At 34.8% G+C, this 19,568-nt stretch overlaps 3 protein-coding genes and 1 long non-coding RNA gene across 6 annotated transcripts; 3 read left to right on the top strand and 1 right to left on the bottom strand.

The window, feature by feature from the left end:
* The first annotated feature begins 1,088 nt into the window (after window positions 1–1,088).
* LOC106377538 (protein SMAX1-LIKE 5) lies at window positions 1,089–5,729 on the top strand. Its single transcript, XM_013817796.3, has 4 exons — window positions 1,089–1,497; window positions 1,599–2,887; window positions 3,925–4,132; window positions 4,222–5,729. Exons 1-4 carry the CDS (start codon window positions 1,396–1,398, stop codon window positions 5,578–5,580), a joined length of 2,958 nt encoding a protein of 985 aa, XP_013673250.2. The 5' UTR covers window positions 1,089–1,395; the 3' UTR covers window positions 5,581–5,729.
* Window positions 5,730–6,620: 891 nt separating this feature from the next.
* LOC106375093 (probable inactive purple acid phosphatase 28) lies at window positions 6,621–8,406 on the top strand. The gene is made up of 5 exons (XM_048748682.1): window positions 6,621–6,812; window positions 6,906–7,053; window positions 7,210–7,298; window positions 7,391–7,624; window positions 8,170–8,406. The coding sequence occupies exons 1-5, from the start codon at window positions 6,621–6,623 to the stop codon at window positions 8,404–8,406; spliced, it is 900 nt and encodes a 299-aa protein (XP_048604639.1).
* An 896-nt stretch (window positions 8,407–9,302) lies between these two features.
* LOC106377536 (transcription factor bHLH35) lies at window positions 9,303–16,162 on the top strand. Of its 3 annotated transcripts, none has more exons than XM_013817793.3 (5): window positions 9,303–9,600; window positions 9,677–9,839; window positions 9,940–10,161; window positions 10,241–10,411; window positions 11,879–12,373. In XM_013817793.3, the coding sequence occupies exons 1-5, from the start codon at window positions 9,521–9,523 to the stop codon at window positions 11,984–11,986; spliced, it is 744 nt and encodes a 247-aa protein (XP_013673247.1). In that variant the 5' UTR covers window positions 9,303–9,520; the 3' UTR covers window positions 11,987–12,373. The 3 variants fall into 3 exon arrangements, with proteins under 3 accessions (XP_013673247.1, XP_013673248.1, XP_013673249.1); XM_013817794.3 differs by lacking the exon at window positions 11,879–12,373 and adding an exon at window positions 10,584–11,012; XM_013817795.3 differs by lacking the exon at window positions 11,879–12,373 and adding an exon at window positions 15,907–16,162 and having other exon boundaries at window positions 9,309–9,600.
* On the bottom strand, window positions 13,907–15,549 carry LOC125581512. The gene is made up of 3 exons (XR_007319134.1): window positions 14,945–15,549; window positions 14,295–14,761; window positions 13,907–14,111 (listed from the first exon to the last, which is right to left on the bottom strand). It is a non-coding gene; the product is annotated as an uncharacterized LOC125581512 (long non-coding RNA).
* Window positions 16,163–19,568: the final 3,406 nt, after the last annotated feature.

Below are 19,568 nucleotides of genomic sequence, written 5' to 3'. Positions count from 1 at the left end.
ATGGAAGTAAGCTTGAGGGCCTTATGAGGCGCTGGTTCGAGTTGACGACATGATTTTTCACTTAAGTGTGTATTTCAGCATAGGTGTTTTAGTTACTTTCTCATTTTAGCAGTTAGCTAGTTTACTGCTATACCATATGTAAATTGTTTTTTATTTCTTTGATGATGCTCTGAAAGCATTCTTATTAGAGCAGCATTAACCCAAATATCCAAATGGGTTTCTAATTTTTTTTTTTGCCGATTTAAAAAAAAAAATTAAAAAAGAATTAATCGTGGGTTGTCACGTGTCAGTGAAGTCCACGCACAGTAAAAAAAACCCCACTATATACGTTTTTTATTTGGCTACATTTGGCTCCCTTCTTCCTCGGTTCTCCCATTTTTGTGGTCTCTTCCCCTTCTAAAAACTCTCTTACATATCTGGTTAATGCTGCTCTTAGAGTATTTCATTGAATTTCTTATTACATAAAAAAAAAACTAAAAGAAGAGAGAAAACAAGACGAATTTCTCATATAAAAAATTCTTTAAAAACTGATAAATTCTTGAGACTCTTTCTATTAAATAGTTTACACATTTTCAATAAGTTTAAATTTTAAAATATATAAAATGTTATTATATTAGGGATCATGTATTAACGTGTAAATTATATTTTTGAGAAGGCAGCTTTTTATGCTCTTATTCCACATAATTACCAAAAATATAAGAGATATGATGAGCCAAATGGTATACTGAAGCTGTACTTGTAAGAGCAAAAATTATAAAAAGACAAAAATGAGTGAACTGCAAAAATGAAAAGCGTACAAAAGCTGCTAGTTGTCCAAAAAGGAACCCATCATAAAGTAAAAGCATTACGAGATCAAAACCCACTTTAAATTAAAATTAAAAAAGAACTGGTACTCAGCCCGTTTCATATTGTAACTAGTTTTAAGGAAATGTTTTTGTTTCAAAATGTAAGTAATTTTCGTATTTCTAAGTAATTTTTACATTTATTGAATACAATGTGATCAATCAAATTAAATAGACTTATTTTTTATTGGTTAAATTATATCTAACTTATTTATTATATAAAAGACTTTTTAAAAACATAATAATTTTCTTAATCTTCGTACTTTTAGGCAAAACTAATTATATTATGAAACGGAAGGGGTACAATATTTCAAAAACATTCAAGATGATGAACAGAAAACCCAGCACTAAATAAGTATAAAAGAACCAGCTTGGTCTAGTCTCTTGTCTGGCTAACACTATCTTAAACCTCTCTCTTTCTCTCTCCAAATTCTCTCCTTTCTTGGATTCTCTCTATTATTGTTCTGTCTTCTTTCACTTGTTGGGTATATTTTATTTGGTTTCTCAATTTCAAAAGGTGGGGGTGGGGGGTTAGGGTTTAGCGTAACAAGTTATGCGAACAGGTGGTTATACGGTTCAACAGACACTCACTACAGAGGCTGCTTCTGCCTTGAAGCAATCTCTCACTTTAGCTAGAAGAAGAGGCCATGCTCAGGTTTTTAAAAAACATACAAATTTTGGGAATATGTTATAAGGTTTTGATCTTTTAATGTTCTATTTACTAATGAGAAAAAGCTTTTTGTTTTAAATGTACAGGTCACTCCTCTCCATGTTGCAGCTACATTATTGTCATCAAGGACAAGTCTCTTGAGAAAGGCATGCATTAAGTCTCACCCTGGTCTTCCATCAAATTACCAGTTTGCCCCTTCCCCTCACCATCATCACCAAAACCAAAACCATCCTCTTCAGTGCAGAGCTCTTGAGCTTTGTTTAAATGTCGCACTCAACAGGCTTCCCACTATTCCTGGTCCTATGTTCCATGGTCAGCCTTCCCTCGCAAATGCTCTCGTCGCTGCACTAAAAAGAGCCCAAGCTCACCAGCGACGAGGCTGCATCGAGCAACAACAACAACAACAAGAGCAAACGCAAACGCAGTTTCTTGCTGTCAAAGTGGAGCTTGAACAGTTGGTTATATCCATTCTCGATGACCCGAGTGTGAGCCGGGTCATGAGAGAAGCTGGATTCAACAGCACCGCCGTGAAAAACTGTGTCGAAGAATGCTCAGTTTCCTCTGTCTTCTACGGTGGTTCCGTCGTCGGAGTTTTCTCTTCTCCAACTTCTCCCGATCAACAACACCACCACCACTTCCAAAACCCTCAAGATTTCAACTTTCGAAACCCTAATGTCGCTTTATGGCAAACCCATTTCTTAAACCAATCTCCCGACCAAAACCCACTTTTAGTTTCCTCCTCTCATCATCAACGCCAAAGAGAAAACGACTTGAAACTAGTCTTTGATGTTCTTTTGAGCAAGAAGACGAAGAAGAAGAACCCTGTGATTGTTGGAGACTCCGTTTCCTTTACGGAAGGATTCGTCTCGGAGCTGATAGGGAGGCTAGAGAGAGGAGAGATCGATCAAACCGGGGATTTAAAGCAGAACCATGTCGTCAAGTTTCAGTTTTCACCAATGATGTCGAAGTTTATGAGAAGAGAAGACGTGGAGACGAACATAAATGAGTTAAGGAAGAGAGTCGTGTCTCTCATGACCAGTGGCAAAGACGTAATTATTTTCACTGGTGACTTAAAGTGGACAATCAAGGAGTTTAATAAAAATGGTGGAATCGATGAGTTATCTTCTTCTTACAGTCCTTTGGATCATCTGGTCGGAGAAATTGGGAAGTTAATCGCTGAATATAACGACGATTTAGACGGTGTAAATGATCATAGTAATGGTTGTAAGAGAAGGGTTTGGGTGATGGGAACAGCTTCATTTCAGACATACATGAGATGCCAAATGCGACAACCTTCCCTAGAAACACTGTGGGCTCTTCATCCTGTCTCTGTACCTTCTTCTGCTAATCTTGGCTTAAGTCTTCATGCGACAAGGTAAATTATTTTTCTTACCATTAATTACTCTAAAGTTGAAAAGAAAACATTATCGTCCGTCATTTATTCACAAAAGTCGTGACATCTTTGTTGTGACATCTTAGTCAAAAAAAGGTTTTGCGTTGATAGTGACGCAAGCTAGTATATCTATGTTAATCTTAGATAAAATCGAATCTTTATGTAGCAGTTCAAAAATAAAGATAAGAATTTATTTTTGAATTATTGTGTTTCTTGCAGAGGTTACTTGAAACGGGTCCCTTTAGAGCGTCTGTCTTTGTTCTCTGAGTTACTCAGATCAGTGTCTCACTGAAGCCAAAACCCTATGTCTATGCCTGTCCACTCGCACATTATATAGTCTCATTAAGTACTTTATAATTTATATACATATCTTTTTTTTTGTTCTCTCTACTTGGACCCCCATAGGTTAAGTAGGAGACCACCTGACTGTGGCAAAAGGTAGGTCAATTATGGAGAATTTAACCATTATATTTTGTCCTATTTTTTGGATGTTAGAGCATGATTATTGGAGGGTTATTAAGGTAGGGTTCTTAGCGGAATATAAGAACCCGTCTCTTAACTTTTAACTAGAAAAACTAAAAAACCGGCTCTTAAAAACCGGCTCTTAAAAAAACTATTTAAGAGCCGGTTCTTAGTTTTTTTAGTTAAAAGTTAGGAGACGGATTTTTATATTCCGATAAGAATTCCACCCTAAGAACTCCCCGGTAATCATGCTCTTAGAATTTCAAAATATGGATAGATAGTCTCATTCTATCCATTGGTCATTGCTTGTAGACAAATTCATTTCAAAACTTCGTAGAAGAGAATATTCCTGCAACAAGAGCTTGAAACTTTTGATTTTATGTTTCATATCTTTTTTAAATACCGTCCTGTATTAGGGAAACATTTTTGTCTTCTTCTAGACAGAAATCTTTCTACAAGAACCAAGTCTCTTTTTACCTTTTGTATGATTGTTTTTAGACGTTTATTTACGAGGGTGCCACTGATCACTCTCTCTTTTTACCTTTTGTTTATTGCAGTGGACATGAGGCAAGGAACATGAGTAATGTTACTGTGACAAAGTCCTTTTCTGGTTACAACAAAGCTGAGGACGGAGAGACAATGAACTCTGTGCTAAGTTGTTGTCCTGAGTGTGTTACTAGCTTTGAGAGAGAAGCAAAAGCCCTTAATCAAGAGAAGCCCTTGCCTTCTTGGCTCCAGTTTCATGATGACAGATCTCCACATAATGTAAGATATTTGAACTTTGGATCTACTGTTAAAATGATTGATTCAGTGGTAAACTCGAAGATCTAATTCTTGTTTTTGGTGTGGTGTAGGATGAGCTAATGGCCTTGAGGAGGAAATGGAACAGGTTTTGTGAAAATTTACATAATAAGACAGGACAATCTAGTCTGATGGGGGAAAACTATTCACTTGGCTTGCCTTATGGTTCATCCACGTTGAGTTTAAAGCCGAAACAGAGAGCCACAAACTCAATTGCCAAATTCAGACGTCAGGATTCTTGCACTATTGAGTTTGATTTGGGTGGAACGATCAATGAAGCTGACGATGACAGCCAAAATGTGAAGACCACACTCCTTTTGGGGCGTTCTCTGTTTCGATCAGATTCGGTAAAAGAGACAAGAAACAAGATCAGTGCTTTGGTTAAAGCTTTGGAGGAGAGAATACCATGGCAAGCTGCGACAATGCGGTTGATGGCTGAGAGTTTAATGGATTGCGTGCTGAACAAGAAAGACGGTTGGATTATGATAGTGGGCAGCGACGCAGCCGCGAAGAGGGTCATAGCTCGTACTATATCTGAAACAGTGTTCGGATCTTACGAGTCTCTTGTTCACATCGACTTTAAGAAGAAAGACAACGAGTCAAAGGCAAGAGAACTGGAGAATCGTGAGAAGGTTGTGTTCTTGATCGAAGACATCGGTTTAGCGGATTCCCGTTTCTTGAAACTCCTTGCTGACCGGTTTAAAGAGAACCGGAGGAGTAAAACCGGTATTGATCATCGCCCTGCGATCTTTATTTTGACAAAGGACGAAAATGGGAAGAACAGAGACTCTGTTTTGGAGATTGGTTTGGAAGTCACGAGACAATGTCTAGGGAGAAAGAGAAAATCGGAATCTGATTTATCGGTTAAGGACGGTAAGAATTTTAAGACAGGAGATATCAAGAAGAAATCGAGTTTCAATAGCTCTCATCTCGATTTGAACATAAAAGTTGAAGAAGAAAACGAAGAGGGAGAGATCAGTCCGGTTTCAAGCGATCTAACCGCAGAGGAAGAGATTTCTTCTGGTAGTTTTCTAAACATGATTCAGAACCGGTTTGTTCTTAATCGGACATATCAACCGGGAATCGAGAAGGCAATGATAACATCGGTTTTCAGGGAGGTTTTTCCGGAGGTGGAAGAAGGCGGCAGCTGTGGAGTTAGGTTTTGCGTGGAGGAGAAATTAGTGGAGGAGATAGGCGGCAATAGTAACTTTGAGAAGGGTGCGTTTGAAAGTTGGTTAAGAGACATTTTCCAAACAAGGTTACTAACGGTTAAAAAGGGCGGGGACAAGGATATAAATGTAATTAGGATGGTGTATGGGGGTATAGTTGACAACAACAAATATGGTGGAGGGGTTGGTGGGTACATGGGTACATGTCTTCCGAACAAAGTCCAAGTTTCCAAGTTCGAATAGATCTTTCGGTTATAAATTTATTTTGTTTTTTTTCTTTTCAATGTAAAATTTCCATTACTAATGTGGGGAGTTTGACTGGTGTAACTTTTCTTTCTTCGAATGTAATATGAACGCGTTTTAAAATGTGTTTTTAAGTTTTGCAAAAACCACTCATTAGTGTAGAAAATAATGCGATCATTTGTAGGCGTGGCCTTTCGCCTTGCTCTCTCATCCCACTTAGTGTGCGGCTTTGTCTTGTTTTCCTCGTTGGTGGCTGCTGTGTTTAGTCTCCGTTCGGCAGTGGATCACTCGGTCTGCCACTTTTTTTGTAGGCGTATTCCTGAAGGGTGAGTTATGGTCCGCTCCCTCTATATGTGGGTTCGGTTCAGTGGGTGCAGCCGGTCACGAGAGGTTGGGTTGGAGACGGCATTCAAAAGATCTGCTTTTTAAATGACGCCATTGTCGTGTGAAGACTTACTCTCGTACCGTTGGGGGTGCATCTGTCTGGTGTTATTGGTAAGGTCCGTGTTTTGATTCTTCGAGCCAGTTTATGTTGGGTCGGGTTACGGAAGCTGCATGATCCATAGCTTCTAGGTTTGAGGACGCCTATTTCTCGGTAGCTCGCGGCAACCGTTTCCTCTTCTCAGACTTTTCTAGCTCTCTTTGGTATTTGTCTGATCCGCTGCTTAGCTGGTTGTTAGTATAGTTTTCCCATTTTGGTTTTTTGTTAAAGTCGTTTTCGTTGTATTGTGTAGTTTAATTTTCGCATTCCGTTAATCATTGTAATCACTGTCAAAAACTTAAAACTTGGTATAAATATTTAACATCCGGAACAAAAATAATGCGATTACTTGCATTGCACGAAAAAGAACATTATGATAAAACTACTCAATGGTTTATATTAATGGACAGTATGAGAAGAAGCCCAATGGGCCTAATCAATCCGCCATTTGCGACACTGGAACCCGCCAAAACGCAACCGTTTTCGAAAGTTGAAACGATTCATCGATCTTCATCCCTCCCGACTCTAGCTAACAGTGGCGAAGAAGAACGAGGAGAGAATGAGCTCTGCAACAGCAATCGGAAAATGGAAGCACACCGTCCTCTACCTAACCCTAATCATCTCACTGATCTACTCCATCGAATCCCTAATCTCCCACAAGCTACACATCAACCACAACAAAATCCGTCTCAAAAGGTCTCCGAATCTCCCTCTACGCTTCCGCGACGATGGAACCTTCAAGATCCTCCAGGTCGGTTACATCCCTCCCTTCCCGATTCTCGCGATCAATCCGCTTGTGCTTTTGATTTCTTTTTTGATCGGCATTGCTGTATCAATCTGATAGGTCGCGGATATGCATTACGGTATGGGGAGTATCACTCGATGCAGAGATGTGTTGGATGCAGAATTCGATTACTGCTCCGATCTCAACACCACTCGGTTCCTTCGGGGGATGATCGAAGCTGAGAGACCCGATTTGATCGCATTTACTGGTAAACTTACTAAATAGGTTCTTAAGGATCTCCAGATATAGTAAGAAGCTTTGCTTATACTGACGAATCTTGAATAAGTAAACACTTTCATGGGATAATGTGTTAGGAAAGGCTTGATTCACTACGTTTTGTTTGATTCTGTTTGTTTATGAATAGGGGATAATATATTTGGATCAAGCACTACTGATGCAGCTGAATCGCTTCTTCAAGCCATTGGTCCAGCCATTGAATATGGAATCCCATGGGCTGCCATTTTAGGAAACCATGATCAGGAATCCACTTTGGACCGTCAAGAGTTGATGACTTTCCTCTCGCTTGTGGATTTTCTCTCTCTCAGATCAATCCACCAGTGGAGGATGACGACGGAGATCAAGGCGCGTTGAGATTGATTGATGGGTTTGGGAATTACCGCCTCAGAGTACACGGTGCACCTGGTTCGGTGCTGTCGAATAGCACAGTCTTTTACCTCCTGTTTCTTGACAGTGGAGATAGGGAGACAGTCCAAGGTAGACGAACATATGGATGGATCAAGGATTCTCAGCTTCGTTGGCTTCAAGATACTTCTAAACAGGTAAATAGACTTGCCATTTCTTATTACATCTGACGGAATATTCATATATTCAGACATTTTATTAGCCCTGCGGGTTTGATTCGAACCGACATTTTTCGGTTTTTGGTTCAGTTCTGTTTTGAGATCGGTTCAATTCGGAAGATTTTGAAAATACTTCGGTTTGGTTCTCAGTTAATTCATTTTTTTCAAAAAAAAGAAACTAAATTAACTGAATATAACCAAAATAACCGAGCCAAACTAACTGAAAATAACCAAAATAACCGAACCAAACTAACTAAAAGTAACTAAATATACCTGAATTAACCAATATTATACGATTTTTAAAAAAAAGTTTAAATTAAAATCTAACCAAAACCAAGGAATTGGAAAATCGAACCGAACCAAATTCTTCTTGGTTCAGTTCGGTGAGATTGTGGCCGAACTAACCAAAACCGAAAAACCTGAACAGAATAACCGAAAAAAAGAATCCGCAGGGCCATTTGTTATATGAATACACACTGTTAATGAGATTCATTGACCTCTAAAAAGGCTCACTAACTAAACAGGGTGATAACCAAAGCATTACTGGTAATCCTCCAGCGTTAGCCTTCTTCCACATCCCAATCCCGGAAGTCCGTGACCTGTGGTACACACCCTTTATTGGCCAGTTTCAGGAGGGTGTGGCATGCTCCGTCGTTCAGTCAGGACTCTTACAGACCTTTGTGTCCATGGGAAATGTAAAAGCCGCATTCATAGGACACGACCATGTCAATGACTTCTGTGGAAATCTAAAAGGGGTATGATTTTGTTACGGTGGGGGGTTTGGATACCATGCTTATGGAAGACCCAATTGGCACAGACGAGCGAGAGTGATTGAAGCTAAGCTCGGGAAAGGAAGAGATACATGGACAGGAGTTGAACGTATCAAGACGTGGAAACGTCTCGACGATGAAGACTTGAGCAAGATAGATGAACAAGTCCTTTGGGAAGCTTCCTACACTTTCTTTACGTGAACCTATGCAATGACAAGACAAATAAAGGTAATTATTTCTTTTCTATACTGCCCATCTTTTGATGCTTTATGTGAGAAATTTCTGCGTTTAGGATTTGGGTTTATACCTAACCTCATGTCATGGACTTGATAAGTATATGTCTGATGGTCGTGAAAACGTTTTTCAGATGCGCAAAACATGAGATCCTATCTTTCGTTAGAACCACTTGTGTCGAAATAGGACCACTTGTGTCGAAATAGGACCACTTGTGTCGAAAACATGTGAAACGAAACACCGAACTTCACTTGGGATTCTTTGAAATGGCTCTTTAATTGTCCTTGTTTCAGTGTGATCCCTTTGACTAGTATATTTATTTTTCAATAATGACAATATTCAGCATTAAAAATGTTTTTATTAGTTAATTAGCTAATTAACATCATATAATTTGATTTTTGATTTGTTGTGTAAAATCTATTTACAAATATGTTGAGTTGTCAAATCTTTTTTTTTTGGCTATTTGTTGGTTTCGCCACTTTTTTTCATTTTGTTGAGGGGAACTTTCTCTTTTTATTTAGCGCTCACACTGTAGAAATTGACAACAGGTCCAGAAAAAAGCCCTCGTGTCGAATATCATCCTAAATATTTTATTAATATATTATGCATTTATGCTAGTCTTTATTTTTCTTTTTAAGTTGAAAAATATCTAGATCTGTACAGTAAGTAGATAACAAGTTCAAGTGTGTAACTGTGTATATTAACTGGAAATCTACGTTGTTGTGTTGTCTCCCGAGACTTTGGTTATCTGTCTCATTCTCACTCTCACTCTCTCATTGGCCTTCTCTATATAAAGCTCACAGGTCGAGAGAGACAAGGAGACACTACACAAACGATCAGACAGTTTGAGTAGAAAGAGATCCGTCGGAAAATGGAGAATATCGACCAAGAATTCAACAATTACTGGGAACACAACTCCTTCCTCCAAAACGAAGACTTCGAATACGACAGGTTCTTTCTTTTTCTCTTTCTCTTACACACTTTCCCGGAAACACTGGAGATTTTGATATTTTGTTCTATCTTAAAGCTGGCCTTTGGAGGAAGCTATTTCTGGGTCGTATGATTCGAGCTCGCCTGATGGGGCGGCTTCGTCGCCGGCTTCTAAGAATATTGTATCGGAGAGAAACAGAAGACAGAAACTTAACCAGAGACTCTTCGCTCTTCGATCAGTTGTTCCTAATATCACTAAGGTTCCCATTTTTAAAAAGATATTTTTCATCTGTTTTCTTCTAGTTCCAGGGTTCAAACTTATTACCGATTCTGTTTCTTTTTCTTTTTCTTGTCTCATAGATGGATAAAGCATCAATAATCAAAGATGCTATTAGTTACATACAAGGGTTACAAAATGAAGAATCGAAGCTCGAAGCTAAGATCAGAGAACTTGAATCTACACCGAAGAGTAGCTTGAGTTTCAGTAAAGATTTTGATCCTGATTTACTGGTTCCTGTCACGTCCAAGAAAATGAAACAGCTTGATTCTGGTTCTTCCCGTTCTCTCATCGAAGTTATCGAAGTAAGTTTTTTTCGGTTACTAGTGAAATCAGACAAATTTAAGTAAGAGTTTCCATTAAAGAATTGTGGTGGTTTTGAAGCTGAAGGTAAAATCCATGGGAGAGAGGATAATGGTGGTGAATGTAAAATGTAATAAGAGGACAGACACAATGGTGAAACTGTGTGAAGTCTTTGAGTCATTGAATCTGAAAATCCTTACTTCCAATCTCAACTCTTTCTCTGGCATGATCTTCAACACTCTTTTTATTGAGGTCAGCATCTCTCTCTCTCTCCAATTTGAAATTAGTTAATTACTGTTAAGTGATTAAAATTAGTCAAGAAGTGGATAGTAAACTTTTCAAGAAAAAGTAAAAGAAGCATTAAAATATAAAATATTATTACTTTAGTTAACTTTTCTTGAAGTCTCCATCATCCAATACTTAGGCGGCGAATGGAAACCATGGCGGGGCGGTATTCAGTGCGGTTTTTAACAAAACAGCTATTAACCCACCATTCATACATTTTTATAAACTCGGTGCGGTATTGTAAAGAAAGAAAAGCAAAACCGCAAGTTGTTTAGTTTACACATGAAACAGTAAAAAACGCACTTAAAATTGTACAGCAGCTAGTGACCAGCGTTTTTGTTAAAGCTGTGCGGTTTTCAACGATCTTTTCGTATAAAATATTTATCATGCTTCTGTATGATTAAATTTATGTATATAAATTAAATACAAATGAGATAGATACATAATTATAAGTGAAATCTATCTATACTATTATTTGCGAAGTAATTTTTTGGAATTGAGCTCTCACGTTAAAAGTTAGAGTGATTAATATCGTTTATACCCTTAATGAATAAAATGTATAACTAAATTAAAAATAAAAATAAAATTTTAATTTATTTGATTAGATAATTGATTAAAATTAATATCCAAAATCTGAAAATATAATTTTAAAAAGAGATAATTTCTGTATATATTATATTGTTATCTGAAAAAATCTTTTAATAAAAAGTTAAAAACATAAATTATATAACTAAATATTAATCAAATAAGCTCTCACGTTAAAAGTTAGAGTGGTTAATATCGTTTATACCCTTAATGAATAAAATGTATAACTAAATTAAAATTAAAAACGAAATTTTAATTTATTTGATTAGATAATTGATTAAAATTAATAATAGTAAGAATTATCCAAAATCTGAAAATATAATTTAAAAAGAGATAATTTATGTATATATTGTATTGTTATCTGAAAAAGTCTTTTAGTAAAAAGTTAAAAACATAAATTATATAACTAAATATTAATCAAATAAAATTCTTAATTATATAATTAAAAATAGAATATTGAATTATCCAAAATCTAAAAATATAATTAAAAAAAAGATAATTTCTATATATATTGTATTGTTATCTGAAAAAGTATTTTAGTAAAAAGTTTAAAACAAAAATTATATAATTAAATATTAATCAAATAATTTTTTTAATTATATAATTAAAATTATAATATTAATTTATTTTAAGATTTATTTTAGTATAATTAATATAGTGTACAAAGAACTTTTCAAAAATTTATGAAAATGTTTAAGCCCGCGTCGCGGGCAAAACACCTAGTTGGTTTATTAAACTGTATCAAATCTTATGTGTCGTATTTGGTTATCTAATTTTATTATTTTTGTATTTTAATAATATTTACATTATAGCATATTTATTATTGCTATCGACCCAAATATTTTCTAGGCACAAGCACTAATCATTACGAGGCCCGCAAGATCTACGTTTTCTTACCACTTAAGGCACCCGGATAGCCAAGGGAAATCGAACCCAGCGTGGTACTCACAGCAGTGAGCCCTTTACCACTAGACCAAAACCACTTGATTATTATTTTTAATACCTTACACAAGTAATATATTTTATTTTTATTTTAAATTTAGTTTTTGTTATAAATTAAATATTTTCATTTAAAAGTATAACAATTTTTGAAAAATATTTTGAAAATATATTTTATTAACAAATATATTTATATTTCATACGTCGTATAATCCAAACAAACTTCAAATTTTCTATGTATAATCCAAACAAACTTCAAATTTTCTATAATACTAGTGTTTTTGAAAACTGGAACGAACCAGCCGATTAAACTAGGCGAACTATAGCTCATTCCTCTATCCGGTTACGGCTATGTTAAAATTGTATTTAAATCAAAATAGTAAAAAAAGTAAAATTTGTAAAAACCGGTGATCCAATCCGTTTTAATAACAAAACTCAGGTTCTCCCAATTGTAATTTAAAAATAAGAAGTTCAAAATTTTAAAATATTTTCAGAACATCATGTCAATATGTGATTTGAATATATTATTCACATATATACATGGAACAGAGCATCGGAATTTTGTCATGATACTGTTGTTCTGGCAATGGTAATGGCTTACAATGAGATTACATAAGAGCATGATTATCGAGGGTTCTCAGGGTGGAGTTTTTAACAGAATATAAGAACCCGTCTCTTAATTTTTAACTAAAAAAGCTAAGAACCGGTTGAACAGAGCATCGGAATTTTGTCATGATACTGTTGTTCTGGCAATGGTAATGGCTTACAATGAGATTACATAAGAGCATGATTATCGAGGGTTCTCAGGGTGGAGTTCTTAACAGAATATAAGAATCCGTCTCTTAATTTTTAACTAAAAAAACTAAGAACCGGTTGAACAGAGCATCGGAATTTTGTCATGATACTGTTGTTCTGGCAATGGTAATGGCTTACAATGAGATTACATAAGAGCATGATTATCGAGGGTTCTCAGGGTGGAGTTCTTAACAGAATATAAGAATCCGTCTCTTAATTTTTAACTAAAAAAACTAAGAACCGGTTCTTAAATAAGAGTTTTAAGAGACAGGTTTTTATATTCCGCTAAGAACCCCACTCTAAGAACCCCCAATAATCATGCTCTAACTTTATCAAAATATAAAACTACTCGGATGAAGACTTCGCAAATACAATGCAAGATACAAGACTGTATAACAGAGATCTGAAACCTTATATTGCTGATACAGAAGAAATTTATACGGCACACGGAGAACAAATGACACAAATAAGAGAAAGTATTGCAAATATGTTGTAGGAAAATCAAAATAGTCGATAATGTTTTTTTTTGTATTTTACTTATTTTTTTATTTAATATATATGTAATTTAAATTTTTAATTCAGATGAATTTTGGTATTAAAATTTTCTAAATAAGAAAAAAAATTACATCAATAACAGTAAATAGAACATTTAAATTTAAATTTTATTGATTTCATTGATATTTTTGTTTAATGTTATTTTTTAAATCGTTCAATTCCGCAAACTACACATGTTCACCAATCAACATAATTCCGCACCGCTAATTTTATCAAAACCACACTTGTCCCGCAAACCACACGAACCGCAGTTGGACCGTACCGCACTTAAATTCCGTCCCGCTAATATTATCAATTCCGCGGTCGCCATTCGGACCTAATTATGTAAACCGCACTATACTAGTAGCTTCTCTGGTTTCTCAAAATATTTAAAGTTTTCTTAATATTAACCAAAGTAGAAACAATTTTTTTTTTGTATGGTTTTGCAAGTCTTTTAGCTTTTAATATATTTCCTAATTTGTGTAAACCGTGAGTCGAGTTTTATACTAGATTTTGCAATCTCATCCGATTGTTTTTTGAAAGATTTTCTATAGTATAGAGCATGATTATTAGAGGTTCTTAAGTTGGGAATTTTAGCGGAATATAAGAACCTGTCTCTTATTTAAGAGCTGATTCTTAGTTTTTCTTAGTTAAAAGTTAAGAGACGGGTTCTTATATTCCGCTAAGAACTCATTCTAAAAACCTCCAATAATCATGTTTTAAGTCTCTAGTCGTGCCAAATTATTTTAACACTAAAATGTCTAAATTAGCCACGCTGGCAATGAGCCATTGTGTGATTACTTTATTTGTTTACCTGACAAAGTTTTTCTTAGTTAAAAGTTAAGAGACGGGTTCTTATATTCCGCTAAAAACTCATTCTAAGAACCTCCAATAATCATGTTTTAAGTCTCTAGTCGTGCCAAATTATTTTAACACTAAAATGTCTAAATTAGCCACGCTGGCAATGAGCCATTGTGTGATTACTTTATTTGTTTACCTGACAAAATAAATAAATAAAATGCAAGATATTTGATTTGATACTGATTTAAACATGGACCTTTCTTAGTTGATTTAAAGCAAGATCTTTTTTTTTTTGAAACATTTAAAGCAAGATCTTATTAGAGTAAATTAATGATTAAATTAGAAGAAAATATACACTTAGTCTAATTATTTGGGTTTGATCGTCTGGTGTATATAGTCAATACATTTTTTTGTTGCCCTGGCAATTCTGTAATTTTAGTCAATTTTATTATTTAAGAGCCTGTCTCTTATTTAAGAGCTGATTCTTAGTTTTTCTTAGTTAAAAGTTAAGAGACGGGTTCTTATATTCCGCTAAGAACTCATTCTAAAAACCTCCAATAATCATGTTTTAAGTCTCTAGTCGTGCCAAATTATTTTAACACTAAAATGTCTAAATTAGCCACGCTGGCAATGAGCCATTGTGTGATTACTTTATTTGTTTACCTGACAAAGTTTTTCTTAGTTAAAAGTTAAGAGACGGGTTCTTATATTCCGCTAAAAACTCATTCTAAGAACCTCCAATAATCATGTTTTAAGTCTCTAGTCGTGCCAAATTATTTTAACACTAAAATGTCTAAATTAGCCACGCTGGCAATGAGCCATTGTGTGATTACTTTATTTGTTTACCTGACAAAATAAATAAATAAAATGCAAGATATTTGATTTGATACTGATTTAAACATGGACCTTTCTTAGTTGATTTAAAGCAAGATCTTTTTTTTTTTTGAAACATTTAAAGCAAGATCTTATTAGAGTAAATTAATGATTAAATTAGAAGAAAATATACGCTTAGTCTAATTATTTGGGTTTGATCGTCTGGTGTATATAGTCAATACATTTTTTTGTTGCCCTGGCAATTCTGTAATTTTAGTCAATTTTACTTTTTTTTTTTTTTTTTTTGAAAAAGGGCCAATTTTACTTGGTACCTTCGACAAAACAAAAGAAGCAAATTGTATGAAACTGAAACTAAATACTTCTAATCCATTGTTAAAAGCGTCAAATTTTTAAAAAATATGCTTTTTTGTTTATCAGTTTACAAACTACTAAAGAGTTTATTTTCATAGTAGTCTTTTGTAGAAAATGTTTATGCTTCTTTTATGTATGGGTAAATAGTTCCGGTTTGTAATGCTATAACGTAAATGGGTTCCGTATCGGAAGCTTCCAGTCTGGACCAAACATCGATTGAGGTTCTTTTAAAATCACTTTTGGTCCCACATTTATTGGAGTTTGGTCCATTTGGCTGGTTAAGAAAATAAAATAATATTTCTGTGGTAAGCAGAATCTGATTGCTTCGTCATGAATATTGCTCAACTGCTCGAATTAAATAACGATAGGATATCATGATAAAATATTAGCTATGCCAAATACATTATATATTGTCTAGAGTTATCAAATGCCTCAGTAGAGAAAAAAAAGTTCAAATCAAGAAATTATTGAATCTTAAGAGGTAAGATTATGATCGCAATTGCCAAATATAATAATGGGACCTGTCTCTTCTTTGGCTCATGTCTTCATTTGGGTTTTCGATTTTGTAATGTCCTGTTAAAGCATTGATGATATAATTAATCTTTTTAAATAAATTGCAACAGGCGGATGAAGAAGAACAAGAGGTAGTGAGGCTAAAAATAGAAACAGGAATAGGAGCTTATAATGAAACTCAAAGCCCCACTTGGAGCATATGAAACTCAAAGCCCCACTTGGAGCATCGACTCTCTTTACTAATCACTTTTTTTTGTTCTTGATTTGTGTTTTTCTTTTTTTACAAATTAATAATATGTCTCAGTTTTCGTTTTGTTTGTTCCATCATGAAGACTTATTTTGCCGTTTATATAATGTTTCTAATTATCGTACTCCTTGATTTGAGGGGTGGGGGTGAATGGTATAGTTTGTCTTTGTATAAATTGAAAGAAAGTAGATTTGCTTCTTATTTATTCACAAATAGATGATGATGCAGTTTTGATAGTGCAAGGTAAATGAAGAGTAGGACCAATGAATCAATAATTGATTTACAAACAAAAGAAAATAATAGCATGCCATTGTTGATAAAAGTCAAGGTAGTAACCCTTTTAATGCTAATCATTTAGTTGCTATGTTTTAATGGACAAGTGTTGGTGGATTCCATTTTTCAAAAAGCCCAATAAAAATGTTTGAAATCGAAAGAAAGCACTTCGATATGATTAACGCCAAGACTAGTTATGGCCACAACAAAAGGAAACAATAAAGAAAAACTTAAAGAGTTGCACAAAATTTTTACCTAGCACAAACGGCAAGAGGTTTACCAGTATTTGAGCAGTTCTCCGGCAACATGGTGATAGCTAACTTTTTCGTTCTTGGCAGGAGGAGGAACTGCATCTGCCTCTGCGGTTACTCAAGTATTATCAGAGACATTAGCCTCACACAAGACTCACACTCACCAGAGAAATTAGACTTACTAGTTGAGTTGGTAACTTGGCTTGATGTCTGTGTGGTTTTTAGACAGAAGATTAGGATCATGTCCATTAACATAGCTTTTACTTGATCCTCATGGATTTTTAGCTTCTCTTTCGTATCCATCTCGGTCTTTGCATTTCTAACATCAGCAGCTACTACGTCAGGCTCTCGGTTTTTTTACTTATGCCTCAGAGTGTACAGGTCCTCGCACAGTTTTTCTCTCTCTTTGCAACCTGTCCTCTAACCAGGTTGGTTCTCTCTGCCAGACCCATTCCACATGAAGAATAAGGCAAAAGTGGTTGTGTTGCGTTGCTTTAGCTCTCTTTTCAACACTCATATGAGATAAGATTGGTTTTAAGGGAGATATGGTTTATAATAAAGCTAAAGATCTAAAGCTTCTGAAATCAAGATGCAAACAATTATTATCTTAGTTACGAAGTTGTGTTTGCCTCTTCGCGAACATTTGAACTTTATGTGAGATATCAAACAAAGTTCCACACCGGAAGTTTAGATAAAGGAGTGACTAAATATAAAGAGATGTCCAACTCTAATTAGTACGATGTTTTTTGGGAAGAAATCCGAAAGTAAATCCATGCAGGCTTACCTATAAAGTCCTAAAGAGACAATATAGAGTTGGACATGGGCTTTCACAAACCCAACACTTTGAATCCATGTTTCAGAAAGTAGAACCTTGAATCCGAAAAAAGGTCGCTGGAACATTAAAAAATCATGGATTCAAGTCATATGATATCATATCCCTAACGTTCAAAACACATTGTGCTCTTATACACCGCAATTTACTGGAGAATCGTAGAATTTGATATAAAATCGGGAGCTATCTATAGAGATCTTAATTAATACGGAGAATCTCATATTCATACATCATCTCTCTAAGCTTTGCGTTGACGCCTGGTCCTAATCAGTTCTCCATATGCAGCAGGTTTACCAGCAAAGGCAATGAGCCGTCCGCTTTAAAGCAATATCATCACATACTAAAAGCAACAAATAAGGAGAAGAGCATGCATTGTATAAGAGTGATGAACGTGCAAAAGATTGATTTAACGTAGCTCACAAGTTAAGACCACGTAACAAGAATCCTTCACTGAGATGTGACCAACTTAAACTTATCAAAACATAATACCAAATCATATTTTTAGCAATCTTTCATCAAGTGGTTACAGTTTCGATAAAGATAGCTCAGAGTGAGAGTTTTAATTAGTTACGGATTCAGGTTTGCCCATGATCTTAGCGACGGCGTCGACTGGTATGTTTGTGAAGAGATTCAGAGTGGGCATCTTCTTTATTCTTCAGACAAATCAAAGCTATGATCTCGATCCCAAAGCAGTTCAGGTTGTGGAGGTTGAGACAACGGTAGGTAAGCAATACAAAACGTTAAGAATATTCTAGTGCTATTTATTTAAATGGAATTGAATTTAATATGAACCAATCAGAAAATAAGTTTAATGGGCTTGTTAAAAATTCGGCCCACTTAATTTCGTACCCAAATGTAGAAAAGTTTGAATAGAATTATAACTAAACAATTTTTTTTTTTGTCAAAGTGCAAATCAACTTTGAACTCTTTCTTCTCTTTTACATTTCTGGTTGGGGACCAATAGAATTATCTTTCAATTTTTTAGTTAGCATGGAGAAATATGCAATCTCATAACTCTTTCACCTTTGTCTTTCCATGCTTTTTTTTTGATAAGCTTTTTAGGATCCAAGATAAAGAGTAACGGACAAGTGAATAACATCATTGGGATAATTGTTTGCATTGAATAAGTAAAAATGAAACAAACAAAATTACAACATGTTATTACATCTCTAACATTTATCTAGTTTTCAGTTTTAAAAAACCCCTTTATCTAGTTAGTTAATAATTATCTTGTTTGTTTGTGTTTCTTTCTTTGGATCCTAATAGGTTACAAAGTTTTATCGTAAGTATGGAAGCTGACTTTTTTCAAAAAAAAAAAAAAAAAAGTATGGAAGCTGACGATGAAAGAGTTATGCCATTGTGTGTTTACCCATGCTGGTTCAAAACAATACGATTCGAAATTTAGGCCATGCATAATTTGCAACGGTCCCCTCCAATATGTAAGAGAAGAAAATACTTCACTTGTTAATCCCCTTGTTTCAAAAAAAGAAAGGGAAGATACTTCACTTGTTAACCCCCTTTTTTCAAAAAAAAGAAAGCGAAAATACTTCACTTGTTGTTTGTAACTATTTGGGTTACTCATGAACCATGACAGAATAGATGAACATTTCTAAATTTATATTTACACATCCCACTTGGATCTTTCATAGCTCTAGTTTTGTTTTCGTTTTACTTGATTTTTAGTTTCTCACTTTAATTACTATATGAGATCCATATATATTCATATATATAACTAACTTGCAAAGTTAAAAGACTGTAAACTTCAGTTCAATTCATGTTTAGAGATCAGCCGCTCTACGTCTTACATTCTCGATTTCAAAACCAGAATATCACGAGAATAATGAATATACACTTGGGAGATTTAAAGATAGTATGTCTCATGAGATATTTTTTTTGTAGTTTGTTATATTAAAATGAATTTATGGTTAAAGTGGGTTATAAGATATGTGGTACTGGGATATGCTTCAACAACAAATATTCAGTTTTCTGTATTTTGTCTATATTGATCTTTGTGGTTTATGTTAACTTATAGTGTAAGAACAAAATTTAGAAGACCCATTAAATGTGACCGAAATAACCACATGGTAAGATCATTGTAAAAAAGTAAATACAAAAATAGTTTTGAATTTCTAAGACAATCTATATATATAAAGTTGGCTTTTTCCCTTC

Source organism: Brassica napus, chromosome C2 (genome assembly GCF_020379485.1).
Source record: "Brassica napus cultivar Da-Ae chromosome C2, Da-Ae, whole genome shotgun sequence".
NCBI lineage: Eukaryota > Viridiplantae > Streptophyta > Magnoliopsida > Brassicales > Brassicaceae > Brassica > Brassica napus.
The sequence above is the reverse complement of the archived record's forward strand: the minus strand, read 5'-3'. Positions and strand labels throughout refer to the sequence as shown.